This window comes from Polypterus senegalus, chromosome 14, assembly GCF_016835505.1.
Source record: "Polypterus senegalus isolate Bchr_013 chromosome 14, ASM1683550v1, whole genome shotgun sequence".
Classification (NCBI taxonomy): Eukaryota; Metazoa; Chordata; class Cladistia; order Polypteriformes; family Polypteridae; genus Polypterus; species Polypterus senegalus.
In genome coordinates this window covers 15,774,693-15,794,637 of record NC_053167.1, presented here as the reverse complement: position 1 = coordinate 15,794,637, position 19,945 = coordinate 15,774,693, and the positions used below count along the sequence as shown (strand labels likewise).

The window sequence follows — 19,945 nt, the reverse complement described above, 5'->3', positions numbered from 1 at the left end:
TAATACTAATTATAAAGTATTTTAATACCTTCATTATTATCAAGGCACCAGAATGTAGCAATGTGTATTGTATGTATTTTGTATTTGTATTTTGTACATGTGACAATACTACTACTTCTAAAAAAATAATCATATAATATAATAATAACAATAGGCTCCAGCTGCCTCGTGACCCTGCCCTGAAAAAAAAGTTTTAATAAATGGATGGACAAATTGATGGATGAATAAACCAAGTTAAATGTGGATCAATACTAAAGGAGTAGATAGATAGATAGATAGATAGATAGATAGATAGATAGATAGATAGATAGATAGATAGATAGATAGATAGATAGATAGATAGATAGATAGATAGATAAATTTGAATACCTTTTGTCTGAAGAGCTTGATGAATGGACTAGAGGTGGGCTCCTTGTCCCCTTTCTGCTTTGCCAGGACATCAGGTTCCTTTACTGCAGCACTTTCAGACATGGCTTCAGGTTTACCTGATTTCTGAGTACTTGGCTGACTTCCTTGAGCTTTTTCAATTTTTGTTGGCTTTTGCTCCTTCTCAGGTTTGGTTGTTGCCTCAGCTGATACCTCCACTCGTTTCTGAAGAAAAAGGAAGACGTTCCAGATAAGTCACTTTTACTGATATAACAAGGAATGAGAGAATTCAAAGCTGAACTCTGTCTGAGGCGCTCAATGTGCAGACTGATTTTGGGAGTGGATTTTGACACACAAAAGTGACTAAGACTTTGTAGACCAAATAAAGTAAATATTCTTTTAAAGGAAGCATCCTGCAGGATATGCAAATATAACAAATCTTTCCTATTTGTTTTAGCTGCTGTTCTTCTTTAAACAGTTTCTGTTCACCTAATATTTTTCCATAATTTAGCACTGCATGTGACAACATGTCAGGCATTTCATAAGGGGACACTGTAAATTTTAAGGTGTGTTGAAACTCCATGTTTTATTTGACCTGCTGTTTGATTGGCTTTAGTAAACACACACTGTAATTAATTTAATTTTTGATAATAATTTTCCTATTGTTTTCATCCATGATTTATGAAGTCTTTCTCTTTTAGTATCACACATCTAAGAATGCATTGAATGAATGGATGAATGAATGAATATCTTTATTGTCATTGCACAAGTACAACAAAATTGGATGCCATCATATTAATGTAAAACAACAAGAAATGATAAAACTACAGAAACATAAATATGAAAATTTATAGAAGGGATTCAAAAGGTGGAAAAGCAAAACAAACATTATGCTACATAACAATATATCTTTCACATTCTAGACATTCACATTCATTGGCTAATGATGGATCTTTAATTATGCTCTGGGCCTTTTTCAGGCAGCAGGAACTGCAAAGATCTTCCAAGAATGGGAGAGATCATCCAAAGATCTTCAGGGTGACCCTCTGAGGTGATGACCGTCTGGAGCACTTTCTTCTCTGATGCTGTGCAGCTGGCAAACCACGCATCTCTCTATGGAGCAACAGTAGAAGGACTTGCACAGTTTTTAGGTAAAATGGTTCTTCCTGAGGATCCTCAGGGAATAAACTCTCTGCTGTCATTTCTTTACCAGATCTGTGGTGTTAGTGTTCCAATTCAGGTCCTCCTCTATGTGCACACCCAGAAACCGGAAGTTTGAGACCCTCTCAACACAATGCCCATTGAAAAGTGGCTGAATATTTGTTTTCTTCCTCTTAAAGTCGATGATCAGCTCCTTGGTTTTGGTGGTGTTGAGAACCAGATTGTCGTCACTGCACCACCAAGACAATCATTCCATTTTGTCCCAATAAGCAGACTTATTACCCCAAGAGATGAGAAACACCACGGTGGTATCATCCACAAATCTGATGATGCTGCTGTAATGCTACGTTGGTATTGCACATGTGTCAGAATTTTAAAAAGACAGATAAATGAAGGCCTTACAAATTTTAGATTTCTGCATAGTGGGTTCTATAATGTGACTTCTTATTTTGGAATTTGTTAATTTAATTTTCTTCCCCAAGTTATGACTATGCAGGGCTAGAATTTATTCCAACAGAATTGGCTGAAGTTACGAGTCAACATTAAATGGTGGGCCAAAACATGCCTGCACAATCCACACCACCAGAACACTTTAGAGTCATCAATTGTCCTCACCAGAAGATCTCAGACTCTATATAGACAGCGAGCAGGCTGATCTTTGAAACTACACCTGCTACTTGCCAGTGAAGACATTAGACTGACAATACTACTATTATTTAATAAATTAGGTCCTGTTTGTTTTTGTTCTGAGCACTTTGTGGTGTGTTCTTTTAAGATTGCAAAATGTTATACAAAAAATAAGGCATTTTAGTTACCTTTACATTTAATCAATTTGTGGAAGACCAGAAATATAAAAATTGCAGTCCAGGAACAAGTGGCTGCTCTGCCTCAGATGCTTCTTTACTGCTGTGAAATGTAATGGAGGATGACTATGTTGACCACACCATTCCCTTACTTGTCTTGACAGGCAAAAAGAGAAAATTGTGCTGTCTGAATGTTTAATTAAGCATTGTCTTTAATCCTGCAGTGTGCTGAATGTGGCCATTTATGACTTGAAAAATAAAGAGTTCATTTGTTTTTCTTTTGTTTTGTTTTTTTCATATGCACAATCAACACTATCTTTTCTACTGCTTTCATTACTGCTAGTTCTTCTAGTGTATGATTTGTGGTTGCATTAAATAATTAATTGCTCCTCCGATACTCATTGAGGAAGAAGAAATTGCAAGTGCTTATCTCTGAATTATTTTTGCTTCATTGAAACGAAAGAAGAATGCTCTTGATTTTTTCTCCCAAGAAAAAAATAAAATTAATAACATGTGTTCAATTAAGAGTTTCTCACTTTTTATCAATATTTGCATGCATTGTATTGTTTTGCAGCTCTACATTGGATTTATGACATGGGTTTAAAAGCTTAGAGACATTTTTTCTTATCACAGGCAGTAGTTAGTTGGCAAACCAAACAAGAAATGTAACCAAATGTATTTCAGATGTTGTGAGCATCTTTGGATAAACACATCAGCCAAAAAATAATAATAGTGCTGCTCCAAATTCTACATTTGGTTGCTGTTTTCACCTTCTTCTTTGTGTCTGTGTGGATTCTCCTATTTTTTTTCTTTAAAATTCTGAAATATCTGCATCTTGGGATAACTAACAATTCCAAGGGTTTGTGTCTGTGCATTAACAGACCCTGCAATGCACTGAGCTATATATATAACATTTCATTTATATATTTATATAAATTTCTCTATTATATAAAAAAATCCTGTAATAAGATTTTTGACATGAGCTCTTATACATTTTTACATTTTCCTCACTTTAAGTTTTCAATTAAAGAAGGCTTATTATGCCCAAATCTTATTGATGAATTATATTCTGATATCAACAGAAGAAATGAGTACATAGGCAATCTTAGCACTGAGAAAAAATGAAGTCAAATGAATTAACACAAAAATTGTCAATCGGTTACATGGCAAATTGGTTAAATGCGTATCAATAGACTATGCTGAAACAGTTGGTGGTGATCGTGCGGAAGGCATCAACTTACAATATTTTGAAGAATAACTACAACTTCCATGCCGGAATTACTGTTGAAAGAAGGATGTATCCAAGAAAGGTAATGTAGTACATCTTCCCCGGATAAGATTAGACAACAAAGGAGATCTTGATATGTCATTCCTATTAAAAATGTTAACTGTTTCCCATTAGAAAAGATTTTGCAAAGACAATTAACAAATCACAGAGACAAACATTCGAAAAAGTCGGTTTATTTATTAGAGAAAAAGAAACAAAATTCTCTCACAGGCAGTTATATGTTGCGTTGTCACAATGTAAGTCCAACCACAGAATTAAAATTCAATGCGATATTGACGAAAATTTAATAAAAACATTTTTTTACTGAAAAAGTGTAGTTTAAAAAATATTTGTGTGTTAATTTTAAAGCCAAACAGAACAAAATTGTATGACGCAACGAAAAACTCAAATGCAACATGAAACATAATTTACTTTCAAATTATTACATTTTACTATTTTTTAATATGGTTAATTAATTGCTGTAATGTAAAATAGCTTGTTTTATTTTGCATATGTAACAATTCCCATGAAAATAACAACTTTTTTAAATTATGCAAGCGGCTAAACCTCAAAGTTGCGTGCGTGTAGTGCCGGCCCAGGGGTTTAGCAAGCGAAGCGAGCAGGAGGCAGAGCCCCCTAGTAAATGTAAAAAATAGTTTGTCTGTTCATCGGTATACTCCCTATACAACTCTACATCCTTTGTCCATTCTGGACCAAATTTTCCATAGGTGCTCTCTAGGATCATACAACAAATTAAACTACATTGGAACCCAAAAAATTGACCCTGGTGGTCCCAATGGATTTTTTTTTCCTGTGTGCTTCAGTTTGCACACCAGTGCCATCTTCTGGTTTACAGCAAGTGCTAGAGCCCTACACCATTTCACAAATTTAGACAAAATTTTGCATAGTTGTTCTTTAGTGCCACATGGACAAACAGACTACTTTGGAACCCAAAATTTTGACCCTTGGGGTATCAGCCTAATATTGCTTACCCAGGCAATGTGGCATGCTGCTTCTGTCATGAGAGCAGAGACAATGATAGAGAGATAGTGTGGATGACCAAAAACTACATCACCATTTAAAAAACACATGCACTCTTCCTTTCTTTCCTTAACCCATTCTACAAATATACCTGGCTAGTATCTGTATACAGTATTTACAGTACATATACAATATATAAATAAAGAGAAAGAGAGAGTGAATGCAGTGGCTGAATACATAGAAACATTTTATAACTTTTCATTTGAAAATGTCTAGAATTCACTGATTTTGTATCATTTCGACATTTCATGGATTAAACTATATTACATTATTTTGCTTCCTGACTTTCCTGAAATTGTGTTCCATACATGCCATATCTATCAATACAGAAATAAATTCCCTTGGAGAGTATAAAGGTGACAAACAAGACAGAGTGACATTGCAAGCCACTTCAGACTTCATTAATGTTTTATAACACAGTCAAAAGAGAGAACTGATCTGAGTGTGTTGTCTCCCCAGTATAAACTGATGGATTCCACTGATAAGATTTACAAAAAACCTCTTCAATAACAAATGTTATATTTTTTTACCTAACTATAATGGTAAGATAAAACACAATTACTCAACATGGAAAGGATAGCTATAGAACAAAAACACAAAACACAGAAGCTGAAAACAATGGAAGAAAGGTTTTTGTTTTTTATTTCGCCTTACACAATTTCTTGTATTAGGAATTTACTAGTTTTTTGCATACACCTTGGGGTCAGAGCACAGGGTCAGCCATTGTACAGCACCCCGGAACAATTACAGGTTAAGGGTCTTGCTCAAGGGCCCAGCAGAGTAGGATCTCTTTGGCAGTGACGGGGATTTGAACCAGCAACCTTCTGGATACCAGCATAGATCCTTAGCCTCAGAGCCAAAACTCTGCCCTAAGAAATGGTTTGGCCTCTTATCACGGCTGGAGTGGACGGTGCTCGAACATCGCACCTCTGCTCTTTACCGGGAGGACTGAATCGGCTTGTCTACCTCGGTGAGCTACTCCTCCAAATGTACAATGTATTCTTTGTGATAAAGAAGAGTCTGCACCCATATGCAATGCGGCCAGCCTGAATAAGAATCAACATGGCTATCTATTGAGTTAATTAGATTTTCTGGCATGCTACATTCACAGCAACCATTAGTTGTCATATTTACAATTAAATGGCTATAATCAGACAGGACTACGTTTTGGAGCCCTCTGGATGTTTTTACACCTGTTATAGCACACCATGTATGGTTTTCCAGTAGCACCATAAGCATGTGATTTTTAGATGAGGTTTGATTATAGATAAGAGGTCAAGCTAATGTAGTTCATGAAATGGTTAAGGATGTCACATATTGATGAAAAGTATTTTAAAATGCTAATTCTGACATACATTTCAACTTATGTGTTAATTTATAATTACCTTTAAGGTGTGGTGTACCAGTAAGGAAGTGTTAGTATTTTTGCTTTATTTTGATGTGTTCATACTACATGATGGTTTTATTTTTTTATCATTTCTGTGAGTATGGTGTGTAATATCAGGATAGTCACCTTATAAAATAAAGAGCCAGAATCATGTCTCAATCAAACAAAACTGGGTGTCACTCTGAATCTCTCTCTCTCTCTAATCTGATATTTTGACACTGATTGACAGAACAGAACTCTAAACCAGATTTCTGCTAATTGGTCTAAATTCATTACTAACACAAAGCACCAACTGATTGATCACTTAAGTATTCACCATCTTCAAGTCAGTATTTAGTAGATGCTCCTTTGACAGCCATGACAATCTCGAGTCTTTGTATACAGGTCATCATAAACTTTGCACATCTGCACATTTCCTTTTTTCCTTATTCTTCTTTTCAAAACTGCTCAAGCTCTGTCAGGTTGCACAGGAAACATAAGAGAACACCTTTCTTCAAGTCTGCCCACAATTTTCAGTTGAACTCCAAGACTAACATTGTTGTTTATAAGTCAGTCCTGTGTAGCTTTGCCTATTTGCTTGGGCTCATGGTCTTGCTGTAAAATAAATCTTCTTCCAAGGCACAGGTTTCTTGCAAACTACATTAGGTATTTCCCTATATCTTGTTGCATTTATTTTATTCTCTAACCTCACAAGCCTTCCAGAGCCTGCAGCATAATGCTGCCACCTCCATAATTCAATGGTGGGGATGGCGTGTTTTTGATAATCTGCACTGTTCAAACATGGTGTTTGGTCTGATGGCCAAAACGTTTAATTTTTTTCTAATCAGACCACAGAACTTTCTTCCAGCTGACGTTGGAGTCCCCAATGTGCCTTTGACAAACATAGCTGAAATGTCTTTCTTGGGCATACTTTCCCATAACACTGTGACTGGTGAAGTACATGGTCATGTGAACAGTCTCTCCAGTCATATGTACTAGAGCTTGTAACTCCTTCTCAGAGGTCTTTTGGTGTCCTCCCTTACTAGCCTTCCTCTTGCACTATCATTCCGTTTTTGAGGCTGGCCTGCTGTAGCAGACATACTGCTGTGCCATACCCTTTACATTTCTTAAATAACTGATTTTTCTGGACCCTAAGGGATATTTAATGACTTGAACATTTTCATGTCTCCATCCCCTGATGTGTTCTTTTCAATTACCTATTCACGGAGCTGCTCTGAGTGTTCTTCTGTCTTTATTGTGTAGGTTATGCCACCATACTGTCTCACCACAAACTCGACCTTCCACATAGAGGTGCACTTAAACTCCAGCCAATTGAAACCCCTTTGACTACAGACAGATGATCTCCATTGAACTAATTCTGTAACTTCCAAAACCAATTAGCTGCCCCAGTGATGATTTAGGTATGTCATATTAAAAATGGAAAACACTTATGTAGTGTTTATATTTTACATGTATAAATATTTTAGTTCACTTTGGAGAGATCTATTTTCATTTTGACATTAAAGTGTCTTTTTCAGCTGGTCAATGTGGAAAAAAATCATTTAAATCCAAAGTGGACTAAATATTGTATAACAATAAAATGTGAAAAGTTCCAAGAGGTGAATTACTTTTTATAGGCATTGCATATTAAGTCAGGACCAATTGTAGTGGTTACTTTTACCAAGACGACTAAAAAGAGTAATCTGGTTCTGCTTAACCTCCTTAGTGTTATACCCGAGCATCACTTGGGCTGTAAAAACAGGTCAGCGGTATAGACACATCTCACGTAAGACCCAAAGTTTACTTGGACTGTAAAAGTGCCAACAGCATTAGTGCCAAGTGTTACTCAGGCAATGATATAGGCATATCTTGTGTACGTGTCAGGCCTAAGTGTTACCTGGGCAATGGTGTAGACGCATCTTCTCCTAGCCTAATGGCATCTCGTAAGAAATGCCTCTCATCAGCAGCGAAGACAAAGTGAATCTGTTTTCATGCAGTGAAATCCAGTGAAACCGAATGTGATTCTGGGAATTCATATGTGACACTTGCCTCACTCGAAACATATGCAGTGTGTTGTTCTTCCCTTTATTATAATTGCTCATCATTATTACTATTATATGCGGTGGGCTGGCGCCCTGCCCAGGGTTTGTTTCCTGCCTTGCTCCCTGTGTTGGCTGGGATTGGCTCCAGCAGACTCCTGTGACCCTGTAGTTAGGATATAGCAGGTTGGATAATGGATGGATATTACTATTATTTGTATCATTATTATACTTTCTACACTTCTGACTTCGTGTTTTGCACGTTTTATGGTACAAAGATTTTTCAAACCAAAAAATACAATGCTTTCATTATGTGTTTTGAGAAAAAATGTAATGCTAAGGAGGCTACATCAACTATTTTAAGTAATAATTTTTAAGTAAGGACAAATAAAATAAAATGTGGTTATCTTATTCGAGTTATATATGAGAACATTCAAAATCCACTTAACCAAACTACTTTCACTGTGTTATCCACTTTAATAAAAGGATAAATGCCTGTGTCTGAGTGTCTGTCATGCCAATAGATGGTCCATCAACAACACTTAACACTGCTTTTACGATTCCCATAACAAATGGCATATAACAGAAACATATGCATTGCATGGTGCACTGTAAATGTTAACGCTGAGGTCTATGTTGATTACTTAGATTTCAACCTGTTTAATGCCTGGAACTGACATTCTGGAAATTAATTAAATAGAATTTTATTGACCCTGAAGATATGCTTGTGACAAGTGCAGTTTGTGCATATGATGATTAACATTTGCTTTTAAAGTCTATGCCTGGGGAGGAAGTACCTCAGAAATAATTATTCTATCAGCATGGAAGTAAAACATTAGGGAACGGAAGGCATTTTAAAAGAAGACCCCCAGGTAGCCAGGTGACATAGGGCGGTTGCTATAAATTATATTTGGACCACGTTGCATAAGTGGAAACTGAAGCTTGGGATTGAAGAGAAACCCATTACCATCAAAGGTAGCTCTGGGAAAAGGACCTCAGAAATTCCAGAGGAAGTTCTTGAACCCAGAAAAGAGAAGACCCAGAGAGACCATGCTTTACATTTACATCTCCCTTTTGTTTATTTGTCAAATGGCACACAATTATTGTAAGCTTTAGTCCCCTTTCTATTACTCTGTTGACATACTTAGATATGAGCATGGTGAGCAAAGAAGTGTGACAAGACATATTTGCATAGAAACCATGACCTATGATAACAGAATCTTTTAGTCACTTTAATTTGCCAATGAAGAACTTCTTCAAAATGTCCTAGCAATTACGCTCCGGGATCAAAACAAACAAAAAAAACTAACCTTTTCCTTTGAAGTGTCCAGGGCTTCATTGTCTGATTTAGATGTTTTACTTGGAGAAACCTAGAATACAGAGAAGACAACATTAGCCTGCATGATGTTGTATTTACAAAGTGATTCATTAATTTTGCAGGGTAACACAAACACTTTTTATAATCAATCAATCAGTCTTCAAAAACTAACAAATTCCACTGGTAAAATAAAAAATATATTTCTGTTTAATTGCTTCAAGCACCACAATGCTTGCTGACAGACCTGACAAAAAACATAATAGAAAGATTGTGTCCAAAATATGGATGGCCCAGGGCCAGACAATGCATCAAAACAAAATGGATATGACAGATTAGCTATGATGGACAGTGTTGCACAAAGAACAAAGAAGAGTTTTATTTAATTAAAATTAGCTAACAAAAAATTGTGTTAAGCTGCTTTATATGTAGACAAAGAAAGCTCTGTACAATTCTCTATCTACAAGGGTCACTCTGTTAAAATGAGTGAAATCTGGCAGGACAATTAAGCAGGTTCTGATTTTTTCTTTAAATTAACACCATTAACCGTCCATTAACATAATCTCAGTGAGTTGGAGGAAATCAGTCGCCTGCTGTAATGTTGCCAGTGACTCACTCCAATTAGTCCATGACTCCGTTAAAAAAATCTGTTTTATTTTATCTTTAGTTGAAAGGGCTCACAAGTTGAGATCCAATGAATGCTCATCCAGAAGTACAATGAATTGAATGCAGTGTTGAGGAATAAAGAATTCAACACGAGAGAGGGTCATCTGGAAACAGAAAAAGCGCTGAGTCTGTGGTTGAATTTGTCATACTGTTGTCTCTGTCAGGGAGCACGTTATTGACTGTTACAACAAGAGGTGAGGAAGACTTCTCCAGAAGGTCGACAGTTAGCCAGGAAATTAGTCATGCTCAGCAGTTTTCAGTCACTTAAACTGACATGGTCCAGCAACAAGATCAGCAACTGCTGTTGGCAAAACAGACATACCCTATGAGCAGAGGTTGTGTAATGTGATGTTGCCTTTAATTGTTTGTTGTTTGTAAGCATCTCTGAATGTCACTTTGTGTCTGTAGATGTTGCCGTATAAAGACCAATTCATACTTTCTGAGTACATCAGTCCAGATGAATGCCATTATCCGGAGAGCTTTTCATGTTTCTCCAAATGTCTGTGCATACATACAAACATGGATGTATTTTAGGAGCAGTCGTGAAAGTACGTTTTTCGTTATTGGCATCTTCACAGTTCTGTTTGTAAAGATTATAAAGATGCTTACTTGTCGAATAATTTGTTGAAGAAGAAAGTGCAGAAACATTGTAGAGAGGAATCTGAGAGACAAAGCATCCATCCATTATCCAACCCGCTATATCCTAACTACAGGGTCACGGGGGTCTACTGGAGCCAATCCCAGCCAACCCAGGGCGCAAGACAGGAAACAAACCCTGGGCAGCCCACCGCAGGACGCATACACACCCACACTAGGGACAATCACCAATGCACCTAACCTGCATGTCTTTGGACTGTGGGAGGAAACCAGAGGACCCGGAGGAAATTCACAAAGACACGGGGAGAACACGGGGTCTCCAAACTGCAAGGCAGCAGCACTACCATTGCGTCACCGTGCCTGCCCGAGAGACAAAGCAAATTGAAATATTTGTGAAACAGATTCACATGCCACTTATACAGAAGCAAACATGTGCAAACAATGCTGTCACCCTAGGTTTGAAAACACATAAAGAAAGGTCAACCATCGACTTTACATGTATGTGTAGGTGTGTACACATTATATCTGTTGAAGTAGCTCGCAGCCTTAAATTAAATGTTGTATTTTTGCAACATGTTACCGATAAACATGGGGACAGAAATATCATCACATATAGTATATTAAATGTAAAGCACAATAGCTTAATTAGCTACTCTTGAAATGCCTCACTAGTGCCAAACATTTAAGGATTTTTGTGGGAGTGCCAAGGAGTTAATTGACAGAGATATTATAAAATGACTATACAGCATTTCAAATGAAGAATTCATGTATTTTTTATGGTAGTAGAGGTTAATTTGGTCTGTGCTTTTGGGAATGCTTGCAGGCAGATTTTTAAAAGAGAAAAAGCATAATTGCTTAGCTAAATGTTTATGAAACTTTACCACCAAAGGAAGATACATTAAATCAAAAATTCAAATCAAATCATTGTATCATTACTTTGGCTTGGAAATCCTCCCAGAGTAGGTTACTTTAAGTGGATGCCCCTGAGTCTGCTGTTTCGAGTTTATTGCAACTATTGTTTCTACATGTGGAGTGTCTGTCATTGGCAGTTCAAAGAATGTGGAACTACAGGACTGCTTGCCATCTATCTGTATTAATGCTGGGGTTGAGGCTGCATAGCAATAAAGCTTCCTTGTGTCCATCCATCCATTATATCCTAACTACAGGGTCACGGGGTTATGCTGGAGCCAATCACAGCCAACACAGAGTTCAAGGCAGGAAACAAACCCCGGGCAGGGTGCCAGTCCACTGCAGGGTACACACACCCACCCACACATCAAGCACACACTAGGGACAATTTAGGATCGCCAATACACCTAACCTGCATGTCTTTGGACTGTGGGAGGAAACTGAAGCACCCAGAGGAAACCCACGCAGACACGGGGAGAACATGCAAACTCCACGCAAGGAGGACTAGGGAAGCAAACCAGGGTCTCCTAACTGCAAGGCAGCAGCGCTTCCACTGCGCCATCATGCCGCCTTCCTTGCATCCCCTGTCAAGAATTCATAGCTGTTGAACTATCACAATCATCCATCCATCCACCCATTTTCCAAACCGCTGAATCCGAACACAGGGTCACGGGGGGTCTGCTGGAACCAATCCCAGTCAACACAGGGCGCAAGGCAGGAACCAGTCCCAGCCACCATGGGGCACACACACCCACATACCAAGCACACACTAGGGACAATTTAGGATCACCAATCCACCTAACCTGCATGTCTTTGGACTGTGGGAGGATCCTGGAGCACCCGGAGGAAACCCACACAGACACGGGGTATCACAATCATTGCAGCCATTTTACAACAACCACAGAAAAAGAGAGAGAGGAAACAAGCGCTGATAGCACTTCCTGGGTTGGGAGCGGAATGCCACTGGTAAGACCTCAGCACCACACTGGAACATTGTGAGGTTTTTTTGTGGTGTGGTGTTTGCAGTTTAATTGACAGGTCCCTTTGGAATGGAGGTTTCTTGGCAAACCAGTCATTATATTCTTCTCTTGTTCTCTCTAGATTTTGTCAATTTTGCATGGATCTCTAATATGACCATGTTAAAGAATGTTTTGTACAGTTTGTGTGAAATGTATGGGCTTAGTGAGACCCTTAAGGGGAACAATTAATGGGAGAATTGGGGAGGGGAATTGATGCTGCCCAGTTACTGATCACTTCCACCTGCCAAGTAAAAGAAAACATTGCAGAAGAACATTCTTTGCTTCTTCTGAAACTCTTAGACTTTCTCAATATTTAGAAGAACAGAAAGCAGTCATCATTTGAAGAACCAACACATTGACAAAACACCAATGCCATCCAGAATTTTTCAATTTCCTTCTTATCCAACAGCAATTAAATAATGTTTTCCACTTTTAGAGCTTTTTTTTTTATTTTTTATTACACCTGAGGGCAGGCATCTGGCCAAGGATGGTTATTCATCTCTTGAATTGAATAGAACTGCCTGTACATCTATGCTGTTTCATGCACATTTTTCCAACAGGTGTTTAGCTGAACACACAGTCCATTTGACTCTGAATAGTCAGGACTGAAGGTTGCTGAGGGACACTATGATTGGCAAAGTGACATCTAAGCTTTGTAATTACTGTATTGCTTGTCATGGCAGGGAGAGAGTCGGTATCATGCCAGTCAGAACATGTGTCACTCAGGACCAGTTATTCTATTCTGCATGCCACTCTGATGCAGTGGAAGACTAGGGCAAGTCTAGAATTCCATGAAGGCAGACAGATTCTTTAGTTTAGTATTGCTTAAGTGAAAGAAATAATGTACAGTATATCTAGAGAACTTGTTTTCAGTATCAGAGTAAATAGCTGATCAGTGCATGGTTTATCTGTCTCTTCAGTTGTACTCAGTGTTATGGAGGTCCTAATAAAATTATGTCATATAGTAAGTGTGCACTGATGACTCATTGAACACTAAGCAATAGACCATCATCAGTGATGAGCTCATCCCTCATGGTGAGGACATCATGATCTCTTGCATGTGGGTTCTGAAGTTGTCTCCTTTCTCACCTCTTCAATCTTTGAGATGAGAACAACTCTCCTCTTATCATATCATATCCATCAGTGGTGTCTTGCTATTCATTGGTAGGCAGGTGTGCACTAGAGAAGGAGAATTTCTGTAATACATAGCTTTCTGCCTTACTTATAGATCACATTCAAGCTCTGACCAGGAAGTATGATCATCATTTTCTTCAGATAAGATGAAATATGACCAAAGGAAGCTGCCCATAGAAGACCTTACAGATTGCTTTTAAGGAAAGTGAACGAGATTCTATTTGTTTTTTATGACATATCATGGTATAATTGGAGAAACAGTCTTTAATACAATAAGCTGTGGCTGCCAACTAAAGATAAAAAAAAAAAAATTCAAAGTAATACAACACCAGATTCTGAACTAAATAAGTTTACTCAAGCATTAAGTTTCTCAGAAAGTCTTCCCTGTGCTGCAGAGTGATGTTTCTGCCAAATCCATTCCTCATCCTAGTATATAAGTTGGCACAGAGATGCTGTTATGTTACCATAACCGACCATGAAGTAGTTTGTCATTCGAGGGAACTGCTGTCACTTAATCTAATCTAATCTAATCTAATCTGATCTATGTTTGTCTTCTGGTACTGCTCCTGACTTTAATTTGACACCATGATCTATGAGTAACTGGCATATATATGACATGATCAGATACTTTGAAGCAATATTAAGTGTACTATACAGTATATAACATTTCTAATTTCATCTAAAAATCGGTGACCCTGATTCTGTCCATTTTTTGGCATAAGCACAGATCATGTGTTCTGTCCATATTCAGTATCATCTGCAATAATTTTACCGAGCTGTCCTACAAAAAGCTAATCCAAATATATATCAATCAGGAATGTTAAAAAAGGCATATCCTCCAACTGTAGTGATGAAAGTATTCTTTATCAAGTGGGATTTGCCAGAATTCATGGTTTGGATCTAAAATGGCATGACAGCAGTTATTTGCTCAATTGTTTTGAATGATGGTGGGACCTATGGAGTGCATTTTTAAGATTTATCAGATTATTTATTATTTTTTACTGTTTGGCCATTACCTTTATCCAAAGTGACTTGCAACATTTGAAATAGAATTGATTACATTTCTTTTATTTTTTCCAATTTGCGCACAGGCAGATGGAGTGACTTGTTCGTGGCCATACAGCGTCAGTAGTGGAATATGAACCCCATACCACAGGGTTTGAAGTTAACCACTACACGACAATATGTGGCACTTGCATCTTTCTTTTGTGCAACAACTATTGCTTACACCCACTTTGTGTTCTCTTCAATGGGTCATTTAGCTCAGTTCTTGATAATTGCTTCTTCTTCTCATATTCTTTTTCTTCATCTTCTTTCACTTTTGTGTGAGCTCAATGTGCTTAATGCAGACAGACTTCTTTTTGGGTGCATACACCGTCATCATGACACTGCCAGATCTACACAGCAGCGTGGCAAATTGCTTGGGCACTGAAGTGACTTTAGCTGCAGGAGGTCCCTCTGTGGTGCCAAGCAGAGTGCAGCAGTCTATTAGCCAGTGAAAAGCACTGTGAAGAAGCTGTCTGTTGCTACGGTCATGCCTTTGTCCAGTCTGACAGCAGTCACGGGTCATTGTATCTTTGATTGCCAGTACAACAAATAGTTCTGAGAAGGCCACAGCCCTGCTCTTGTGAAAAGAATGGAGATAAATGCCATCAACTCAAAGAGGGAGAGGAAAGTTCGATATACCACGTGAACGTCACTGAGAGAATAAACCTGAACAATAATAAAACAAGCGCTAACTTTTACAAGTAGCCAAAATTTATACCAGATGTTACAGACTCAAATCAAATGTGTTTTTATTATATTATAGTAATAATAACAGCTCATTACTCAAAATGTGGAGCACCTGGTCAAGAACACAGGACCTCCGGGTTATAAGTCAGCTGTTTTTACTTCTACACCATTCAAGAAGACATATAAACTTCCTGTTGATTGACATTTGAGCTTGGGTTTTTAACTCGTTGACAGCAACAAGAAATGCTTGCCTTGTTTTTTTCTTTGGTTATATTCTTGATTAAAAGTGCACATGTTTGTTTGATATTTGGACTAAAGTGTTCACATCCTACACTTACCAAGATCTTTGTAGACACATGTGAAATATATGTATCCCAAATAACGATACTGTATTATTTACCCTGTACAACTCCAAGCACCTTACATGCAGATAAGGAGCCTTGGCTTGAGCTGGCAAAGCATTTTGCCCGCAAGCTGAGTTCCGTCAAGTTGGGGGATTGGACAGCAGGCTGCTTGCTGCTTGTGCTGATTCATGCTTTTACAAAACAAAAGACGCTGATGGAGAGGTGCGAAGGGATTTAAGGTGGGCCGGGATTGCAAGTTTTTTCATAGGCTTCAGGAATTCTAGTGTTAATCAACCTTGTCCGTACAGCTTGGTCCCGCACCACCTCCCTAAACAGACCATTTTCCTTCAAATGTAGAAAGCCTAATTCATTGAAGTAATTTACTAGTCTTAACTAACCCCAACTACTGCTAAAATGAATTGAATTGTAAGCATAATTCTTCTTGCATTCAAATTTATTCCTCTTCGTCATTTCCTACTTCTATATGGGGTCAATGTGCTTGATCTCCCTTTTCCATACATCTCGGTCCTGCACCTTCTCCTCAGTGAAGCCCTTTTTCTTCAGATTTTTTTTACTTTGTCCAGCTGCCTCCGCTTTGACCTCTCTCACCGTCTTTTCTCCTGTACTTCCATTCCCATCACTTTTTTGTCCACATATTCATTGTCTGTTCTCATTACATGTCAGTAATAATTCAAGCTACTTTCCTGTACTTTTTTAGATATCTCTCCTACTTGTGTTGTACCTCTGATTCTCTCATTTCTTATTCTGTTAATTTTTGTAACTACACACATCCATTTCAACCTTCTCATTTCTGCTACACCTTCTTCTCCTGCACTCCCTTCACTGCCCATGTCTCGGTTTCAAATATCATTGCTGGTCTTACCACTGATTTAAAAACCTTACGCTTAACCTAACCTTAATCTAGCAACCAGGGTGTCAAACCAGCCCAACTTTTTGCAGGTCCCAAGGGCAAAAATATAGACATTGTAAGTGTCAGGAAGGCATCCAGCTGCAAAACCTAGCTAAAACCTGAATGATGGAATCAGTCCAATCAGCTTCAGAAAATGCTTGTGCTTCTCATAGGGGTGTGCATATTGTAAGTGGGTTGCAATTGTGGTATACTATAGGCAGTGGGTTGAAGTCAATGAAGTCTTTGTGATCACAGAGCTATGATCTCCTTGAGGAATGACATGAAATTCAGATCCAAGATAAACCAGGGATGATCTAATACCTTAAGGAAAGACCAACTATGGCTTCACAAAAGGTTGACTACATCAAAGTGGTCAGTTATAGTATTGGGGTCCACCTGGCCTAACGACCATACGCCAGTACATTACACCTGATCCCAGAATAAATTTTAAATATTAGATGCTTCTGGTGTTAATTATCTGTTGCAACAGAGTATTCTTCTCAGTTTCATTTAGGCTGTAGATTAATCCATCCTTGCATAAACAGGAGTTAAGGGCCAATGTTTTGTTTGTTTGAAATGGGTGATTTTAGTCTGCAGCACTTGGAGATGTGATTCCTCTCTCCACATACAGTATAATGCAATGTTAATTTAAAGCCAGCCAGTTACTTCATGACAATGGATAATGCAGTTGTTAAAATACACAGAATACTGCAATGCACAGACCTCTGCCTCCTTTTTTTGTTCTTTGTTGCACCCCTTCAAATTTCTCTTGCAACATTTAAATAGTTAAGTTGATTCCAGTGTCAAGTCCTTCTCTCTGTACAAGCATGTGCACACATCTCATCATATTGAATGGCAGTACATACCATCAGATCTCTGATCTGTTTATCAGTCAAAAGTTTTAATTGATGTGATTTTTTGGCAATAAGTTTTAAGTTGACACATATGATGAAAAGTTTAATCAATTCTCTGTTTTTTTTTTGTGTTGAATGTGTGTCTTTCTAAAATCACATTTCTTACTATTAAACAAATCCAATCAGAAAATGTTCTTTTGTTAGTATAGTTTAAATGTTATATGGATTAATAATTTACTGAGTTTGTATTATATCTGTAAATAAGCTCAAGTACTGTGAGATTGTATTAAATAAGGGATGATGTAAAAGTATAAACCAAACTGAAATGAATTATCATATTGGGCTTGTCAACGGTAAGCACTACCACCCCAGGACACCAGGGTGGTGATTACTAATGAGGATTACTGACTCTGCCCCTCCATTCATGAGCTATAAAAACAATGGGATCCTGGAAAAAGGCGTCTCATTTCAGAAATGAGCAGCCAACAAGATGGAGCTCTGAATCACAATCCTGACTGCTATATACAAGCATCCTTGATTTGAGCCAATGGCTAGATAAGACTAGATATGTTTCGGTACCATTGAGGGTTTGTTCTTTTCATTAAAACCCTTTTTGAGTAAATAGTGTGGCCAGGTTAGCAACGCAACATTTGATCTGAGTTCCTGTCCATTCTACAAGTTGACAAGTCTTTCATGGAATTTGACCTAAATGTCTAAATTATGCATATTTTTCCAGTTTAATTTACTTTTACTCATTAATTACAGGATTGATCCTAAATCACTAATGAAACAATTTTGGCCCACTGTCAAAATATCATAGGGAAATACTTTCTTCTTATTATTTTTTTTATAATAATGTGTAATGTGAAGTGTCACAATAGTATATTCACATTGCTTTTGTAAAATAATAGAACATTCTGAGCTCCTGATAATGTACATTATTAACACAACTCTTAAATCATTTTAAAGTAATATAACCTGTGACGTTAATGAATAAAAAAGTAAGGAGACTGAGGGAAACACTGAGAGAGAAGGAAGTAAGACTTACTTTTTCTTTCTTTCTTAGCAAGGTCAAATTCTTTATGAAACTGGCAATAAACAAAACATAAATCCAATCACAAGTTGTTTATGAGGAAATGCAATTGGGAGACAGCTGAAGGGACTAAATGATAGTAATTCCACATCAGACCAGGGGGTGACGGGGAGCACTGACTGTATCTCTCAATCTCTTGCAGACCGTTCACAGGAAATCCTACACGTTTTCTACGCCACCGATGACGTCACTTATGGTGCTGGTCCCGATAATGTCATTTCCTTTACTGGCCTTTAAAAGTGCCATCTTATCTCCTTACTGGCAGTTCTGTTTTGGACTCAGATCTGTGAACATCTCTGTTCAAATTCTAACCTATTTTGCAGCCATGGAACAATATATGGGTAACTGCCCCAAACCTTCATACCTTCATGATGTCTTTGACTCATTCTTGTGACAATAAATATACATATATAGTGGCAGATGGCCAGGGCCCTTGCCTGGCTGGGTGCCTCCACACTTGAAGGACCAGGGGAGGAAGCATGGCCAAAGCTTTACCTATCCTGGAGCGCGAGGTGGTAGTCCCCCTGGGTTACAGCAGTGCCTCGGACTCCCGCATGGCTCCATTGGAGTTAGAGTTGGATACAGCCCTGTGGGGATCCATGGCCGCTCCCAAGGGGGTGCCAGGGCTGCTGCTGAGCCCTGGGGAACAGTTCTTCCACCACACCCGGCAGTGCTGCCAGAAGTATGTCAACAAGAACCTGGAGCACTTCTGTGTGCCTTATAAAAGGAGCCAGCAGACACTACTCATAGAGTAGTTGGAAGGTGGGAGACAAAGCTTAACTGGAGGAGTGAATTAGAAAAAAGAGTGAAAAGGAAAAGAATTGTATATTTTGCTGTGCTTGAGACTGTGTTATACTTATGGGGAATGGAGAAGGTGTTTTCCACAAGGGAAAGAGAAAATAAAAAGCCCTGTATGCTTTAGAGTTGTGCCTCTGCATCTGTCTGTGCCAGGTTGGAACAACGGTGCTGCACATATATCTACTATACTCAATATACTATTTATCTACTATATAATTAAATGCACAAACTTGAGGTTATAATATACATAAATATAATATATATACTGTATATAATCTATATATATATGTGCTATATAATAAAACACTAACATCTCTGTGTGTTTCTGGTCTCTCAGAGCAATCTGATTTGTCAGTATACCTTTGGAGATCTGATCAAAGGATAAAGTGCGAATGTGAGCAGTGTTTCGCCCTTACTGGGAGCTGACGTCCAAGGTTTGATCACAGTAAGGGGATGCACAAATGCATGCACCTGCTGAAGTCAAATAAGGGTGAAAAATTCCTTTTATTATTTGTCAGATACTGTATCA

General features: G+C 38.1%; 1 protein-coding gene across 5 annotated transcripts in view; it reads right to left on the bottom strand.

Annotated features, from left to right (window-relative positions):
* The window catches only part of bcas1 (brain enriched myelin associated protein 1), a 108,698-nt gene that overhangs the window by 27,800 nt on the left and 60,953 nt on the right, over nucleotides 1-19,945 (bottom strand). For all 5 annotated transcript variants that reach the window (XM_039734470.1, XM_039734474.1, XM_039734471.1 and 2 more), the window contains exons 6-7: nucleotides 9,354-9,413; nucleotides 370-591 (exon numbers count right to left, since the gene is read on the bottom strand). In XM_039734470.1, coding sequence (XP_039590404.1) covers nucleotides 370-591; nucleotides 9,354-9,413 — 282 coding nt within the window. The remainder of the gene's footprint in view (nucleotides 1-369; nucleotides 592-9,353; nucleotides 9,414-19,945) is intronic.